This window comes from Aedes aegypti, unplaced genomic scaffold (genome assembly GCF_002204515.2).
Source record: "Aedes aegypti strain LVP_AGWG unplaced genomic scaffold, AaegL5.0 Primary Assembly AGWG_AaegL5_hic_scaff_1347_PBJ_arrow, whole genome shotgun sequence".
Taxonomy (NCBI): Eukaryota; Metazoa; Arthropoda; class Insecta; order Diptera; family Culicidae; genus Aedes; species Aedes aegypti.
In genome coordinates, this window is record NW_018734780.1 from 17,237 (window position 1) to 36,602 (window position 19,366).

Sequence of the window (19,366 nt, forward strand, 5' to 3'; positions counted from 1 at the left end):
TACGTTCTAACCGTTTAGTTTCAGTGGAACAAAAGTGCGGTACTTACAGAGGCTGCAACTTTTCGATTTGGCCCTCGGCTAGCGGCCGCATGTCCACGTCGTCGCCGCTACTCTCCTGCTGACTTTGGAACCGCTTGAGCTGGTCCGTGTATTCCATGTAGATCCGCTGCCACTTGGGTTCCATCTTGAGCTGGGATAGGATTTCCTCCAGCAACGTGTGCTTCGGGATGCCCAGAATGGACTCTTTCGGGGCGTCGGACGCCGAAGGGAAAGGCGATCCCATCAGACTGTCCAACACTTGCCGGATCTTGTTTCCGTGCCGTGCTGAGCCAACTGGAAGCCCAACATCAGGTACCAGTGCTTCATCTCCAACGGGGAGTTTATGGTTTCGGCAATCTTTATCTGGTTCTCGACAACGCCAGCATTGCCTCGTACTGCCAGTCACATTGGGACTACGATAGTTGAATGGAAATTGTTTGAAATGAATTCATTTAAAGCCTGTAGTAACAAACTTACTTATCCAGAAAGCTCCCTGGCGTGACTGGCTGGAAGTTGCAGAACGACTGGACCGTGGCCAATGGGAAAGCTTTCAAGTTACGCGCTGTCGAGCCCAGTTTGGTGGTCATTAGGCCGTGACGCATTATGGGATCCGTCGAGTTGGTTATCAGCCAGCTTTCCAGTTTTTTGCTGTAGGAAACGAGGATCCGTTGGATAGGATGATGAACGGAACACCCTGATCCGAAACGTGTAGAAGTGAAGCATAGCCTGGAATTATTAAAAAGGACACAATTTTAGAAACTGGAACATTTCAATGCACCAAATTAGTTACTTGTGCCCATAATATCCTGACAGCTGCCCTTGAGGAAGATGCACTGCTCGTTCAGATCCCACACCCTTAAGGTACAATTCTCCGTCAGCACTGCACCCAATCGACTATCAGAGCTCTGAAAATATAGATTCGAAAACGTTATTCCTCAGTTCTCCTCGAAACAAACAGCAATCACGGGTATACCTGAAACGACATTATTATCGAACTTCAATGAACTTAAAAATTTTCCTCACTCAGGGCTGGTAATGAGAAAGTATTTTAAAATGATAATTTTTAGAGACATGAGCCTGAAAAAGTAAACGAAACAGGAACCAACAAAACGAAGAGAATTAAACGGTACTAGAAGATGAAAGTTTTTATAACGATTCATTAGACAATCCGACACGGAATTTCACTAATGTTCTAAGATTTGTTTGAATTCCTTATTACACTAGGACAAGTATGGCTGCCTGTATCACTGTGTGTATATTTTCAGGAATTTCCATCGGAAATTAATTCCGGTGTTTGATCATAATTTCCTTCAGATATTGTTCAAAAGATTTTGTTTCAGGAATCAATTTATTGACTCTTTTACGGACTTCGTTGGGAATTTCTTCAAGAATTTCGTTCAAGATACTTTCAAGAGTTCTACCTGATTTTTTTTTAAATAACAGCCCCAATAATTACTCCAAACGTTCCACAGGAAATCCACCCTATTTCGAAGAACGCAAAAAAAATGCATTTACTTTTCACTGATTTAATTATTTTATCGATTTCCCTAGGAGTTCTTCTCAAAATTCAAACAGCAATCTCTACGTAGATGATTCCTGAGATGTTTCTAGGGGTTTAATAAAAAAAATACGTGCAGAAAATCTTTAAAGATTTCAACCAGGAATTTCTCTAAGGGTACCTTCAGAAATTATTCTGGAGAACTTCCTAAGACAAATTTAACCAGAATTCTCCAAGGTAGTCCTCAAACAATTTAGCCAGGAATTCTCTGAGACATGTCCCCTGGATGTTGTGAACAAAATTTCATAAATTAGAGTAAGGTGGGGCAAAAGTTCGACCTTAGTGATATAATCAAAATTTCCATAAGAACAACATCAATTGAAAGAAATAAAAACCCACAGTGAACCTCCAATACATTGGCTATAACTTTACTGAACAAATTTGTGTCAACATATTACCCATTTTTAGTTATAATAGTTTCAAAACTGATTGTCTTAAACACATAATATCGACACTTTTACGACAGACATGCTTTAATACCAGCTATAAAGTTATGTTTAACAGATAAATACACCCAAAAATGTCATCAAAACATTGCCCACAACAGGGTAAATTATAACCTACCCAAAAATAGTTCCCCGCAAAACTAAGTGAGAATGTGTAATTTTGGTGATTTTTTTCGCATTACCAGGCAAATTTTGCTAAAATTTGAAGATAATATGTGGATTTGGGGCAGTTTTGTATTTTTTACCGCGAGTTTATATATAGATAAACTTTTACCTCGCTGATTCGAACTTTTTGCCCCACTAGGGTAACGGTCGTATTTTGGACCCCCTAAGAAAGTGATTTTAGTTTATATCCCAATTAATTATTGCACAGCGTAACCAAGTCAAAGAACATGTCAAAATGTAGAGAAAACTTCCTCTATGAGATAAAAATGCCCAACCGGTCATGTAGGATCCAAAAAACGTCCGAAAATAATTGAATTGTGAAGCACTGTTTTTCATGATTTTGGACACACCAATACATTTTGGACCCTCAAAGTATATATTTTGGTCCCCCGGCATGTTTTATCGTTTGGCGACAAAGTCCACGACACTGTTTGTATAATATGCTTGCCCATAGTCTAATCAATCGATTGACAGTGGAAAACCGAAGAAATCGTACGCTTTTAGTTCAGAAATGTGAAAAAAGTTTTTGTTTACATTTGAAAATTTCTGACGACTTCAATTTCTGTGTGTAACGTGTTGTAACGGCCTGCATTAATGAACCGATTAAATTAAATTAATTTCAGATAAAATAAACACTTTTTCTATGTACAAACGGTTGATGCAAGTGCGGAATAGTCCTATCTTTCCAAATGGCATGCGAAATTAAGTTGGTCTTTCGATTTAAACTGGGAAATTTGCAGGAAAATGGCCAAGGGGTTAAAATATATAGGGGTCCAAATATTATAGGGGTCCAAAATATATAGGGGTCCAAAATATATTGGTTACCCCCATGGGTCAAAAATGGATTCCAAGCATTTATGTAAAAACTAATACACCTCAAAGCATCGTTATGATAAGTCTAGAAACGCCCTTACATAGAAAATCGAACAAGATTTATCTTCAACAACAAATAACATAACTTTTCCAAATCTCAATCGAATCTTATGATATTTGTAATGAAAGGCCCATACTTGAATAGCATTCGAACCACCATGGCATTTATAAGTTTTATTTTGAATTGAGCTAGACATCTCAAGGAGAAACGCTTGTCCAACCTTTACTCTAATGGTTGAATTCCTGAACTAAACCAGGAGGTGTTTCTTGAAAACATCCTAATAGTATTCTGTCAAATTTCTCGATGAACTCCTGCAACGTTTTCTGCAAGTCCTTGAATGAGTCTTGGAGTCTTGCTACAATAATAAATCTTATCCCTGAATAATTTTCTGCAGGATTTATTGAAGAAATTCCTTGGAACCATGCGATAGAATTTGGAATAGTATTTTCTTAAGTTTCATCCAACGCTGGAGTAATTTTTGAAGATGCTCCATAAGGATTCTTGGTCGAATTTATGAAAGAAGTCCTGAAAGAGTTCTTATTAGTTTTTGTGGCATAATCCCTGGATGATTTTTTGGAGTAATTCTTTGAAAAAATCAGGAAAGCATTGCTAAAACACTACATCCTATAATAATCTTCGTCGAAACTTTTGTAAAATTCCTGATGAACTCTAGCGAGGATCTCTGAAAAACTCTCTAGCTTTTGAGAAGTCTTGGAGTTTTTTTTTCAGATGTATTACTAAATAAACAATGAAAAAACAATCAATTGGATCCCTGAATGAAATCCTGAAGGATTTACTGAGATATTTCTTGAAAATACATCGAACAGAATCCCTGACGAACCTTTGCAGAAACGGTCGAATAATTGCTGTAGCATTTATTTGTATTTGTATTTGTATATTTGTCAATTCATCTGACTATGTGTCTTAATGAACAATTAAAGTTAAAAAAACAATCAACTCTTTGAAGCGCATATTGAAGACATATACAACGAATAACTTAATTGTAACACTTTAAAAATACGTCAAACAAATATCAAATATCTTCCCGTTCTTCCTCGCGTAACACTCTTTCAATCCGTTGTCGAAATGTAGAAGTTGCCAAGCCGAAATCGAAGTGGTGATAGTGCTCGTTGAAGCGTGCTGCCATGTATAGAATAGGGTCATGTAATCCGTAATTAACTGTCCGAGCAGGGAGATGTAGGAAACTTCTTGTACGGAAGTGGCCGTTCTGGTGCATATACTAACAGATTGGCAAGAATTTCAGGTGAATCAATTTCGCCTACTTTAGCTACAAACACTGATTGAGCTGTAGACCTTCTGCTCTCAAGTGGTGTCAATACCCAACAGTTGACACCGATGTTCATATCGCGGCAGACTTGTTGGGGTCTCTCCATGGCAGATGCCGAAGGGCATAGCGCACAAATTTTCTTTGGTACAGTCTCCCAGTCGCATTATCCAAACCCTTTGGTATGGGCACCAGATGACGGATTCAAACTCTATGATAGAACGCACAAGGGAACAGTACAACGCTTTGAGACAGGTTGGGTCACGGAATTCATCCGCAATTTTGAATATAAATCCGAGCTGTCTATTAGCTTTGGCGATAGTGTCCAGATAATGGGGCTTAAAAGTTAGAAGCTGGAATCTAGCGTGATACCTAGGTCCTCGAATAGTATCTACACGATGTAGTGGCAGATCATCAATGGTTAAGTTGAATATAATTGGCTTTTGCTTGCGGTGAAAACGATCACGTTGTCATTTCTGAACACTTATGGTGACGAAGTTCCTATCGCACCATTCGCAAAAAAAGTGTAGATTAGATGTTGTAGCACCAGAACAATCGTTCTCGCAGCGAACAACTACGACAATTTTGAATGTCGTCAGCAAACAGAATTCTGCATCCAGTAGGAAGAGCGAATCCAATGTCGTTAAGAAAGATGGAGAACAACAGCGGCCTAGGTTGCTGCCTTGGGGAACTCCCGAGGTGTTTGTAAAGTAGCCCGAATTCGCTGAACCTAGCTTTACACAAAGCTTCCGGTGCGTTAGGTATGACTGGAACCAGTGAACAAATCCGACGATACGCCAAGTTTGCCTAATTTAGCAAGTAGTATGGAGTGGTCGACGCCGATCAAAACGCCGCTTTGAGGTCGGTGTAAATAACGTCCACTTGTACTCCTGCTTCCATATTCTGCAGACACAGAGATACGAAGGGAGTGAGGTTAGTTGAGATCGATCTTCGGGGGTAGAAACCATGTTGGTCAGGTAAAATGTAGTTTTTACAGCAGGAGAGTAGGACATCGTTGACAATTATTTCAAAAACCTTGAAACCAGGCGCAGAGTGATTGATGCCACGATAGTTTTCCCGCATCTCTTCTTATCTTCTTTCTTGAATACCGGAAACATGTAAGAATACTTCCACCGCTCTGGAACACAATCTTTGGAGCAAAGAGGCGTTGAACCAGCTTTCGTCAAAAAGCAGAAATAAGTTCGGTAGAGCATTTTTTCAAGATGCTTGGCACTTTCGTTTGAATGCTTTTAGCTCACGAATCGCTGATTCAACCATATCCGGAGTGACAGAAAACATGCTGAGATTGAACGCATCCTTGGTGTATCACTGAGCGCTAAAGGTGTGAAACCTCGCACTAAATTTTGACGAATCTATGATGGAAAATCTCGAAATCGTTTGCAAGAACGGCAGGAGTGACCCGTCACGAAATGTTAGAGAAATTCCTATACTAATGTCTGGAGAAATTGAATTTATTGAGGAATTCCTAGAAGAGTTCTTAACACAGTTCCTGGGAGAATTTTTTTTATGGGTTGTTCAGCTGGAGCTGCATGACAGCTTCTTTGTCTGTGCTGGACCCCGTAGTGCAAATTTTACCTCTACTTTTGCCAATATTTAGACGGAATAGGCTATATTGCCGCTTAACACTATTTTGTTTGAATATTGTGCAGAAGTAGTTTTATTAAATTGTTTTTGCTTCAGTTCCCTCCCGTAGTCATGTTTGTATAGTCATCCTTTAGTTCTGAGTAATCGGATTCTTGTTTACGCATGGAGAAACGACATGAAATATATGTTATTAATTAATGCACTTTTGGAAATAACATACAGAGCTATGTTGTAGTAGTCTATGTTGACAAATTGTAGCACAGATGTCATTTCCAAGCATCTTTTTACAATGGTAGACATAAAATGTTAATTATACATCGTCGTATACACGGGAAAAAATTCTGTGGTAAAAAATAACTATTTTAACTGACTACGCCCATTCTTAAAACTACCAATGGAATTCACCGCATTTACTGGTACATTTGACAGAAATATTTACAACAATCTGATTCCAACTACAGACATGGTAAAATCAAGCGCATTTCTGGTCTTGCCGGTGCGAGCACTTAAGTTAATTCCCTAAAATTGTAGTTTTTACCGCACGCGTGTATCAAACGATATAGCGATTCGTCATCTAACGTCAACTCCGCACTGCAAAACCGCTAATGTTTGGAGGGGATTTTAACCTCCAAATTGCCAAATAACCTCCAAATCATCACCTCCAAGTTAGTTCTAATTTCCACCGTTATATGAAAATGGTGGAGCGTCGATCGTTGCAAGTTTTATCGTTAAACGTCATAGGGAGATCCTTTTTCCCGAATGAAGGTTATTGAAGTGAAAAACATGAAAATGTCTTCATCTATACGCGAACAAGAACTATCTGGAGTGCCTCGTCATTGTACGTCATGTATTCTCTAGTATTTTAGTCGTTTATGCTACTAGTCTGAAACGTGATTTGAATAAATTTTAAAATATGAATCAAGTGTTTGGTTTTAAATATTCTTTATCTTCTGAAGGTCGTACTGGAATGCTAATCAATACAATACATTTCTAGGAGAGATGAATGTCCGCATATTGCCATCTTGTAGTATCGAATCCAAGTTGTAGATATTAATATGAGAAGAAGTATCAAATCTAAATGTACTGTAAATGTGTTTGGTTTGGTCATCGATGTGCTTCATGTTCGTCTTATTGTTATTGTTCTGAGGTCTTCTCAAATGAGATTCAATTCAATAATGTTCAAGTTAGTTTACAGATTGATAGACAAAGTTATTGTACGGTATTATCGGGCGGGTGAATAATGTAGGGGGGCTGAAATGTGTACACAATATGCGTTCGCTAAAATTAAAATGTTACTTACCCCTGTCTTAATATACCCACCGACGTATATGGATCGTTTTTACCTCAGTTTGATGTTAATTCGATCCGTGTCCGTGCTGATCTATGTGGTTCGGCTCCTAACACGACGTTTGATACATACGACAGACCACTTGCTCCCTCGTGATGGTGTTGTTGTTAGTTGTTATACATGAAAAGAAGGAAAGGAAGAAAGCTATTAGTATTAGGAATAAACAGGATTTAGTGAGTTTTTTGAATTTTTGACTACATCGCTGATTATGGTCAACGACATCGGAAACTTTATGTGTTGACTGTTGATCTAGTTTTTCCTCAGTCCCGTTGGTCAGTATTGCTAAAGGTCCTTTTTAACATGGACAACAACTTGGACAAGTTGAATATTTAAAGTTCACTACTTTTGTCATGTTGGCCCATAATAATTTTAATCAGTTTGTTTTATACATCTATTCATATTCAAATCTGGTCTCGTCTGTTTTCATTCAGAATCGTCGTAAATACATTTCTATGTGTTAGAAACTATACTATAAATAATAAAGAAATAGAAAGTCATTTTTTATTGTCCGGATCCACTTTTCGATGACAAAATAAAGCATCATCGCGCCTAAGCCCTATTTATTTATAATAATTTTGCGAGAATGAAGTTGTTGTAGTTTTATGATACCAACATAATAAATGTGGTTTTTTTATTATGATTTTAACGAGAGAAGCATAACAAATTAACATTTGTGTCACATTCTACTCGATGGATCCTTAGTCATTCTCCTCATTAGTCAATATTATGGTTATAAACAAAATCTAACCTATCTGCATCAAAGCGTGGCTACGGCTCCTGTTACCCCGATGCCTGGTAACAGGATAACCGTTGGATCACATCCGTAAGATTGATGCATCTATGCCAGATGGTTGATGAAGCGGCATTAACAAATATTTCCTGATGTGATACCACCACGACTTGACATGTCATTGGTTCCCATATAAGTGCTAATGGGGTAAGCCCACCCATCGTGGCAAGATTGCACGTCCTATGGGGAGGGAGTTCCTGAGAGAATTCGAGAACAAATTTGAGCCAATTCCTGCGATAATCCGAAAATATCATGAAGGAATTCATATGAAAATAGCTGGAGAAATTACCAAAAAAAAAACTATACATGCACTTTTTGCGGAATTCTTGTAGGGGCTCCTGGAAAAAAGAACTTAGGGATTTTTTTTTTAAACTCTGGAATAAACCTACAGAGATTTTTTGGAAGAAGTTCAGTAGGAACCTTTGGAAGATCTGATACACCTGGTGTAACGACCCCTCGGTCGGCGCTTCTCACTACACTGGGTATACAAGAGATGTTCAGCTGTGGTAACTACAAACTTCATAGTAACAGGCCGCCTGTCACTGAATCTATGCTATTCGGCAAAATAATAGAAGAGAGAGGATGAAAGCATACCGTGGATTCATGCCAGAAGTTCGTCAATAGTATCAGCTAACTATTTACAAAATTTGCGTAGGAGTTCCGTAGAGTTCATTATCTTATAGTGCTTAGAAATAGTTCCAATAGTGAGTTACACAAGGGTATTTTCTCAAGTTAACCCCAAATATTCGTCCGTGGGACAAGACAGCTCTGCAGCTTTTCTTTTACGTATTTCTCACTCTTAGCTAGAGATTTAATCACCGTTGGTTTCCCGTAACGCGAGTGGATCACCTTTTCGAGGTGCATTACGAGATCAGATCTACCATATTGTACTCTTGTTGTAGCTGTTCTTGTTAATACTTATGAGTTACGGTCGGAAGAGTATATAAAAAAGTAACAAGCCGCTAAGACCCATCTATTTGTCCTAGATGATCAGGAGGTCGAAGTGGAAAAATTACTCAATCAGTTCTTTCCGAGTTCAAGTGCTTATCTCTCGATATCTAGGAGGTAAACGATTCCGAATCAGTGGAGTAGCAGACCTCCTACCTTCTAAAATAAGCTTCTTGTTTCAAGGAATCTCAATGTCTAATGCGATGGAACCTGTTCACAGTTACAAAAAAAAAAACGATTTTGAAACTTATAAGTAGAAGCAATAATTTGATAGAGTGCCGATGCATGGTCAAAATCAGTATCATTCAACCAGCTTACTGGCCGAACCTGTTTAAGGGCGCGCTTTTGAGAGTTTCATGGTGACACACTGGTTTCTCCAAAAGGTACCTTTTTCTTAAGAGGCTCTATGCAAAATGGTGAAGAATGATAATTGTATAAAAACGACTACTTAATTATTTCTCAATAGTAGGGGTACCGGGGGCAGTATGAACACCCGGGGCAGAATGGACACCCCCTGTATCTTTGCATATGCGAATAATTTTACACTTTAGATGCAAACAATATTTCAGTTGCCTGTCGAAAAAATAAGTTGTCCACTAAAATTTCAGAAAAAATATTTTAAACAATGATTTTACACCAAAAAATTGAGCATGATATTATTGGGTTCTAAAATTATAACATTCACACCTCACTAAATAAGGTTTCAGACGAAAATGACTGCAAGTTGGCCGATAATGTAGCTCTTGATTGAATCTTCAATTATATATGCTAAAATCAAAAATATAGTAGATTTTTCCGACTACTTTAAGACACTAAAATACTTATATGAAAATTTATTATACTGTTGGGGCAATATGGACACCGGGTGACAAAGTAGAGCTGACACTTTAAAGAGAAAGAAATGTAACTTCATACACAAAACTATCCAAACATATTTAGCGTTAAATGCAATGATTATGATGCGGAACCACAAATTAGTTGAAAATTGTCAATTCTGTATTAAAATTAATATGAAGGCAATATTGAAAGCATCACTATTAATAATGTCGTATACTGGTTTTAATCATGTTTTCAGTGGCACAGTGACCTATCACTATGGTTTCCTGAATATGTACTTCACTTTTCGAGGTTCTGGGAATGATCGTGGAACAATTTTCTTATAAACGTTAAGGTGTCCATACTGCCCCCCCCATGAGGTTGTCCACTTTGCCCCGCCAGCTTGATGGTGACTACCAAATATAAGCTTTTTTTAAACATTTTTTTTGGAAACAAACATTTTTTTTTTCAAAATTTTGTAACAATGTTTAACAAATGCTTAAGAACTCTAAAAAGCATACTCACATGAAAAACAGTATAATATTCATGTCTTTACAGTAAAAATAGGCAAATTCCTTAAGGTGTCCATACTGCCCGTGTCCCCCTAATGGAGTAGAACGACATGCACTAAACAAAGGACACGGGTATACCACAAAAGATCAAAGAAAACTGGTCACAGTGGTTCATCCTGAACAGAAAAAAAATCACCGTTGGTAAGGTAGCTTGAACTAGGTTTCATTATTTATCCTAATACGATATGTTTGAACAGGTGGAACCCGCTCGCTGAAGATACGTAGTAGTAGCGTAATACGTTAACACTGCGGTTAGGATCTCGTCTGGTAAATCTAATTGCATCTGCTAAACGATAATCTATTTTAAAATTGAAATCCAATTGCAGAAGCTAAACTCCAAATTCAGTAGGGTGAACAGAAAACCACAATTTAAACAGAAATAAGAACACTAAACGTAAGCTATGAATATGTACAAACACAAGTTCAACTCACTCAAATTATACTTGCTTTACATGATGTCATGAAAAACTTGGACGTTCTTATTACTGGCGTGCTGTCACAAACAAAAACTATAATTGGAGGAAAACCAATGAAGGAAATCCCGGAATAGCATTTCGGAAAGTTTTCAGATTAATTACTATGGGAATTCCTGGTTATCGCAAAGAGAAGGAAAAAAGTAACCTTAGAGACCATTTTGACCAAAAGAGAGACTTTTGGGACCTTCCATTGAAAATGTCTTGAAAAACTTAAGAGCCTTCTGAAAAAATATACCAAACAGAGACAAAACAGGAACCAAAATAGGCTATTGTTGTACTTTTTCAATATTTGTCCAATATTTGCTTCAGATATTACTTGAAAGATTTCCCCAGAAGGTCATTTAGTGATTTTTATGGACTTCCTAAGGAGTCCCTCCAAGATTTAAATACATTCAAGAATTTTTCTAAGGATAACCATCTATGAGGAGTTCCTCCGAAGATACGAAAAAGCGAAATAGTTTTATTAAAATGTCCCCATTTCATTTTATTTACTGTCATATAATTGCCACACTTTTGCTGACTTTTTTTTGCAACTAGCACTAATATCACATCAGCACTAATATCGATTTTCATTCATAAACATTCGTAATATTCATGTGTATAACACATCAGATATACCTTCCATTCTATCACTTTTCTCTATCACAGCTACCAGTTTCATCAATATTATACGCCACTTTCATAAAATAGATTTAAATTAAATAATTGAAGGATGTTTAATTTATTTTAAACGTAGGACATCATTTTTGAGTCGTCTCTAAGTTTATCCATATTCTTCTAGTTCTGTCCAGTCATTTCCAGGGATGTCTCAAAGAAAATGTTCAGTAACTATTTATTTTTATGAGATTATTGCAGACATTTGTTTAATAAGAGAGTTTAAGAAAGAATGAAACTTGACTATGTTCTAAGGTAACTCTCAACTATCACTTGTAAGGTGCTCTAAAAAAACTCCTGGACTGTTGAGGAAATCTCGGAAGCTTTCCTAAATAACTTTCTAAGATAATCGACAAAAATAATCAATCAAATTGATAATATTTTGCAGAAAATCTTAGAGAACTATCGGTCGAAATTCCTGAAGCAATTTGTTTAGAAGAGATCAGATTAATTACTGGAATGATTACTGTAATGCAAGCTGGTGTGGGGCCTTCCTTAGCCAAGTGGTTTAGAGTCCGCGGCAACAAAGCAAAGCCATGCTGAAGGTGCATGGGTTCGATTCCCGGTCGGTCCAGGATCTTTTCGTAATGGAAATTTCCTTGACTTCCCTGGGCATAAAGTATCATCGGCACACGATATACAAAATGGCAACACTGACAAAGAAAGCTCTCAGTTAATAACTGTGGAAATGCTCATAAGAACACTAAGCTGAGAAGCAGGCTTTGTCCCAGTGAAGACTTCAATGTCAAGAAGAAAAAGAATAAGAAGACAACGAGCATTGTTATACTTTTTTAATATTTGTCCAAAATTTTCAGATATTACTTCAAAGATTTCCCTAAAAGGCGAGTCAGTGATTTTTATGGGCTTTCTAAGAAATTCCTCTAAGAATTTCGGTTTAGATGCGTTCAGGAATTTTTCTAAAGATATTCATAGAAAATACCTCAGAGATTCTGTCAGGAATTCCTCCAAAGGCATTTCAGCAAATTTTCATGAATATCCTAAGTCGTCAAGAATTTATCCAATGATTCTGTCATCGTTTTTTTCCTAGGAATCTTGGAGGAAATATTCTCGTTTGAAACATTTTCAAGAATTCAACCAGTATTTTCTCCAGGATTTTCTACAAAATGCTCGTTCAAGATTTTACATTTTTTTTTTCTAAAAATACCATTAGAAATTACTATAGAGATCCATCCTAAGATTTCTTTAGGATTTCTTCCAGAAATTCTTTGAGAAGTTTCTCCAAGAATATTTCTAGTCATTCCAGGCATGTCTCCAAAAAATGTCTAGGCTTGTTTTTTTAAACAAAGGAAAACTTTTTTTAATTAGGAAGGCATTTAAGATAGAAATTCTTAGGTAAGGTTTGATAAAACATGATTATATTCTAGAGTAACCCATGATTGGCTCCCAAAGTTTTTCGAAAAAAAAAACTCGAAACAAATAATCAGTCACATCTCTGAATAATATCTTGCAGGAAATCATTGAAAATTTTCGGTCAACATCTGAAGAAATTTGATCAGGAAAGATCGGAGAAATTACTGAATTGATTACTGCAATATAAGCTGGTGTGACACCTTAAAAGAACCTTTTTTAAATCCATGTAGATTTTACTTGAGAAATTATTCGAGAATTTGTTTGGAAGAACTGCAGGCATTCTTTAAATGATATACTGGAGATATTTTTGGAGGAACTTCAAGACGAAGCCCAGGTCGAATTAATTGAGGAATTTTTGGAAGAGTACCTATTTAATATTTTCCTACGAATATTTCTTGCACTCAATTCCGAGTCGACCTTCTGGTACCTGATACCATCAGTGCACCAGATTCAACTCATTTAAGAGAAGTTATGCGTTCAAACGGTTATTATAAAACAACTATTGAGTCGAATAATACTATTTTTTATGTCACAGCGTAGCTCAAAGTATAGGTAATCAGCGTCAAAATTAAATTAATTTGAAAAACTTTCATAAAAAAATTATGTAATAACAAAAAAACTAAACATTACATATACTTTGCAATTGGATTAAATGGACAAATTGAAGTGAAATTTTCGAAAAAGTTACACGTCTTCTCGATGAGAATCAAACTCACGATTCCCTGTTCACTAGATAGGACGCGTTACCCCTACACCACGAAAGGACTTATGGACACAGAACTTAACCTAAATTTGATTTCAACTCAATAATCAAGTGGTCCTCTTTCGCAAAGCGCACCTCTTTCGGAATAATTAGATGCCCATTCAAACACAACGTCATCCATTTGAAATTAAAGCATGAAACAAGCTCACCATAATTGATCATCCATCCTTGGCTAAGCAGCCATTAGCTACTTCATCAACATGCTCGTTGCACACAAAAATATCACTTCAGCGACGCAAAGCCCCAAAAAAAAGTTTTGTGATTAGAGTGTAAACTAAAAGCCCATGAAGGAAAATGTTTGGTTCATTGAAGTTCGATAACATGGCGGTTCCGATCGTGAGCAATCGCTACTTACAAAAGTGCTGTGGACCACCGGACTGGTCAGGCTGATAATCGGCAGCACCGGCGAGCCGTTCAGGATGTCCAGAAACCGGATGCTCCCATCCATGGTGCACAGCAGCACGTACTTTCTGGACACGGAAAAGCTGGAAACCGGCGATCCCACGACCGTTTCCCACAGCTTCTTGTCCGCCCGGGGAAGACTCAGCAGGTTGGCTACCACTTTGCCCAGGGGACCGTAGCCGGTTTTGACCGCACCATTGGTGACCTGTATCCGATAGTCGCCCATGGGTTTGACCGAGGTGCCGTGAAGGGGCGAGGCTTTCCCGGACAAGACCGGCTGAATACTGACCGGTTGCTTTTCTGGGCTTGGTAGCGTTGAGGGGTTTGCGGGTTCTGACGGTAAGGTGGCTCGGGCCGGTGGCTCCGGCCTGGACACTTTTTTCAGTCGACTGTCGAGTTTGGCCGTTTGGGCCGTGAGGTTGGCGATGTCGATATCGATTCCGTTCGTGCCGGGAACAGTCGTTGTGGGTTCTGGCCGCTTTTCGACAGTCACGATGGAACTCTTGTTGGCACTGCTACTTGAAAACTGACTGCTTCCAGCGGTCGGAACTTCCGCTTCGTCGTTCAACGGGATGAACATGGGAGTAATACGTCTTTTTCCATCGGCAGTCTTGGTTTCGATTTGTTTGAGAATTGGCCGCTGGCTTTCCTGACTAGTGGACGATTGGAACCCAGATGATGGCGGTGGCTTGGGGATTGAGCTTACTAATGTAGTGGCAGCTTGGCTTTGCTGTGGCTGAGGTATCAAGGTCGGCGCGGTCAGTTTACTCTGAGACACGTCCAGCAATTCTGCATTCTCAATTAGGGAATCCTTCCCGGTTTGACCATTCAGATCCAAGGTGATATTCTTCCCGTACATCCGCTGGTACAAACTGTTGCGATCGTCCTCGGACAAAGGAGTCCCGAGTTCCTCGGCGCTGAACTGAAGACAAGCCACGTGGCCATCTCCGCTGCAAGCCAGAAGGATGTATCCGTTGTGACTCCAGCTCAGATCCAGGATCGAATCTTGGAAGAGATCGTGTATCACCACAAGTGGCCGCTGCAAGGCAGTCAACCACACCGAGAGGCTCTTGTCCCGGGATCCAACCGCCAGGCAACAATACTGTTGGGATTTGTTCGTCTTTGGGGCCATTCTTTGCAGGATCGCATTGTGGAACCGAACGCAAGTGACCGCTTTCCTGTGGCCTACGAAATCCTTATCGCACTTCCAACCGTCCCGTTCGATGATTTGTGCCGTAGGACCTCCTCCATTCATGGCATGTGCCGAAACCAGGTACTGGCCATCCGGGGACCAGGACAGCCTCAGAATATGCGTAGTTCCGCCGCATTCCTCAAACGGTTCCGTCACCGTTTTGAACAGCGAAAAGTTCGAAGTTTTCCATATCTTCAATGTTTTGTCGTCGCTCTGCGAGGCAACAAACTTCCCGACCGGATCCCAGGTCACTCCCTTGACCAATCCGGTGTGGCCCTTCATGACTTGGACGATCGATGGGAATTCTTTCGCGTCCCAAATGATGACCGTATTGTCCACACTGCTGCTGGCAATGTACTGATCCTGTGGGGACCAAGCCAAGTCCAAAACGTCCCCCGAATGGCCTCGCAGCGTGGCAATGCACCGCCAATGTTCCGCCGTTTTGGCTGATCCAAAAGAACTTCCTCCCCCAGCGGATTTCTTCCATATCATGATCAGTTTATCATCCGCACAGGAAGCCAGCATGGTTCCGCTTCCGCTCCATCGAACACAATTCACACAGGCCAGGTGATTGTCCATCTGGCACAGCATCCGTGGCACTTTCTTATCCTTTTCCGCATCTTCGCTTATCACCGGGGCCATGTTCCAGATCACGACCCGGCCGGAATCATTGCCCTGACCACCGGTGGCGAACTTCTCCCCACCCGGATGGATGTCGATGGAAAAAATTGCTTTTTCTAAAAAACATTAAGCATTCTTTAGGACATACTTTCAAATTAAGAACCTTCTCCATTGATTACCATCGTGATGGACCCAATTCGGTTGCAAGATTTTCATGTTGAATGCTGATGACGAAGTTTTGGAACACAAATTTCCCAACTAATCACACACTGTTTCTCATAGTTTTTGCATTGCAAGTCTGATACATTACTTAACCGATAAGTTACACTACCTTTACTGCATTATTCTAACGAATTTCTACACTAAATTGAAGAAAAATGTTTGCAATTTGCGGCAAACACACAATTTCGGAGTGGAAAAAGCGACAAAACATAATGCCGAAAAGCGCCATAAACACAGCTTGTGCTATCGGGCATCGTAACGCCAGGCAAGGCGGCGAGGCGTTATTCATATTGAGTGCCTTGCGGGGTTGCACGCTATACACTGTAAACCTGGCATTACCCTTTAAAGTGTAAAAAGTACCCACTATTTTCTGATATATGAAACTGTCAAAATAAAGAGTAGTTCAAAATTTTGCATAGTGGGTAATTTTTGCCCATTTGTAAGTTCCAATGGTTTACCCTTTAATGAGTGAAAACATTCTTAAGATATTTTGGCGGAAGCTGTTCTTTATAAACTATAGTTCGTATTGTAACTGGAGTCGCGTCTGGGTCGCTGATAATGGAGAAGTGTCTAGATTTACAGGTGAGTACAAAAATCGGAAAACATTATCCATCTCATTTAAAGATACGCTGTTGTTTTTACAGAATGGATATGAGAACCAAAAACTTCGTTGCTGTTCGTTCAGTCAGGACCATGATACCAGATAGGAAACTGCGGCTAAACGCCGAGAGCCGGTCGTGACACGCAGCATCCCCCGCAGCAGAAATTTTAATTTACTTTTATGTATAACAAAAGCAATATTTATTGAACCTAATAAAGTGCAAAACTGCTGTTTTTTTGTCCCTTATTCATTATTATTATTGTTAATAAATTGATTTCAAATTGTTATTATAAGTCGTGAAACTAGAAACAGAGTAAAATTTACTCTCTTTCCTAACTGAATTCATTTCGAATAGTGGGTAAAATTTACTCGTCAGTTTGACGTACAAGCCGTTTACTCTTTAATGGGTACAGGCCCTTTACTCTTTTTATGAGTTAAACTAGTTTCTCTCAAAGAGGGTACTTTTTTACCCTTTAAAGGGTACTTTAGTCTTACAGTGTATTAAATCTACGGAGAGCTCATTTTACAGTACCAGAATAACGGCGTAACTGACAAATATATTTAAACATATTCACACACCATGATACAATTTTCTTGAAATCAGTTCCATACTGATATTTGTCTTCATTCAAGATAGCCTTGGAATAATTTTCTTGACATCTTGTAGGAATGATTATTTTTTTGATCAATTTTAAGCGACTATTCTGCCGTGAATCATAAGTCAGTCCCACACTGAAATAAATCAATGAGAATATTTTATTGGATATTTCATATGAGATCGACTCCGTGCTGAACTTGTATGTATTATATGTGTAACTGTTTAGGTTCACCTGCGATCAAATAAAAATAACAAAAAGTAGAGCCATTTTGGATCATATGCGTATACTATATGTTCAGCACTAGCTTTACATATAACTTTGATAGATCCACCTCTGTGGTGTTTACCTGAGAGAGACTCGCGAAGAGGAAAAATATCAACGTCATATGCAGCCCAGATTCGGCTGTCATGAAACGTCAAATGCAGCCCGTCGTTTTTATGGCTGAAAAAGTGGAAAAGTATTGTATTTAAAATAAAGTATTTTGTAAAACCAAAATCAGTGGATCAGTTTTTCCAAAGATACTGATAAATCTAAACACAATACTAGTTATTAATAATGTCAGCTACGTTCGCTGGCACGAAATTTTACTCAAAATGCCGTTTATGCTTCGGTGTGATGCAAACGCAATAGTTTTTTGCCTAGATGATCATGTGAGAGCTTGAACGGCTTGCGCAAGAATGATATATAAACACTGAGTGGAATAAGAAACAAACTCAGCAATCGCAGAAAAAGAAGAACGTCTCCGCGAGTCTCGTCTCAGGTGCTTACTACCCGGTCAACCAGTCAGTGATTTTCGATAGCGATCGATATAGATTCGTTTTGAACCGTTAGCGATCGCCATCGTTGGTTAAAGATCTATAAAAAATTATGAAGACTGGTTGGTCGGGTATATGCATGTTCGTCATATCGATAGTATAATTTCAGCACTACAGCAGTGGAAGTAAATTTACAAAATGGTGAAAAACAAAAGTTCCGAACTTGGCTGTACGCACCACCCTAAGCGAGTATATATGCAGTGGTAGCCCAATTGGTAACAAGCTACCAGTCACAATGAACGTTGTCAGGAAAAGTGGAATGAAGGAATGTATGAATGAAAACAAACGTAAAAAAGAATAATGTATAGTAGATATTTCGGTATTTCAAACGATTAAAGTGTAGATAGTTTTAAGGGATAATTGAAAAGTGTCAGAATATTGAATTTATGTAAGTAGAATTAACTAAATATCAAAGGAATTGTATGAAGAAGATATTTTCTAGATCGAAGCGAGAATTCTACAAGGGCTCCTACAGCAACAGAGCAACTTGAACTGAATCGAGAAACTTAAGTGCCATTGAAATATCCTTAAATTTAAGTATAATAATTAAATATATTTAGTTTCAAGCTGTTGAACAATTTGAACGCTGCTGTGAAAATTTTAGTTTCGAACTGTGGTCCGAACAATCTTGAATATTATATACAATGCCTGGATCGGATCAAAATCTTGAAGAGATTAACAATAGTTGTGCAGGATGCCGCCGTTCTGAGTTTGGTGAAGATGATAGAATGATTTGCCATCAATGCAAAAGATGTTACCATTGTGCATGTGCGGGTGTAACAGCAGAGCATAAGTATGTTGATTGGTCTTGCCATGAGTGCTTGGATCCAGCAGTGGATAACGATTTGCAATCTAGCTTGGAAGAAGAGCTCCGAAAGCTCGAAAAGGATTTAGAGAGGGAGAAACGGGCCATGCAATTGGAAAAGGTTCTGCACAAGAAGCGGCTCGAACATAAACAGAAGATTTTTCTCATGCGAAGACAAGCTGAAAAGAAAAACAAGATATGGAGTTAAATTTTGAAAAAGAGCGCTTGGAAACGGAATACGAGTTTCGCAACGAATCCAGCGATGAGACTCTGTCACTGAATCACTACATCGGATCGAAGATTCACTACGCTTCCCGTAGCAACCAAATGTCGTCCAACGAAAGCGCAACTTTCTGCGCGACAGTTTATCTCAACCAAACTTCCGTTATTTTCCGGAAA

General features: G+C 38.8%; 1 protein-coding gene across 1 annotated transcript; it reads right to left on the minus strand.

The window, feature by feature from the left end:
* LOC110680421 (protein HIRA homolog) lies at nucleotides 1-16,375 on the minus strand. Its single transcript, XM_021856219.1, is given in 7 exon segments — nucleotides 1-312; nucleotides 315-416; nucleotides 455-694; nucleotides 697-765; nucleotides 830-944; nucleotides 14,066-16,041; nucleotides 16,105-16,375. Coding segments are annotated over 7 exon segments (2,808 nt in total). The 5' UTR covers nucleotides 16,142-16,375; the 3' UTR covers nucleotides 1-43.
* Nucleotides 16,376-19,366: the final 2,991 nt, after the last annotated feature.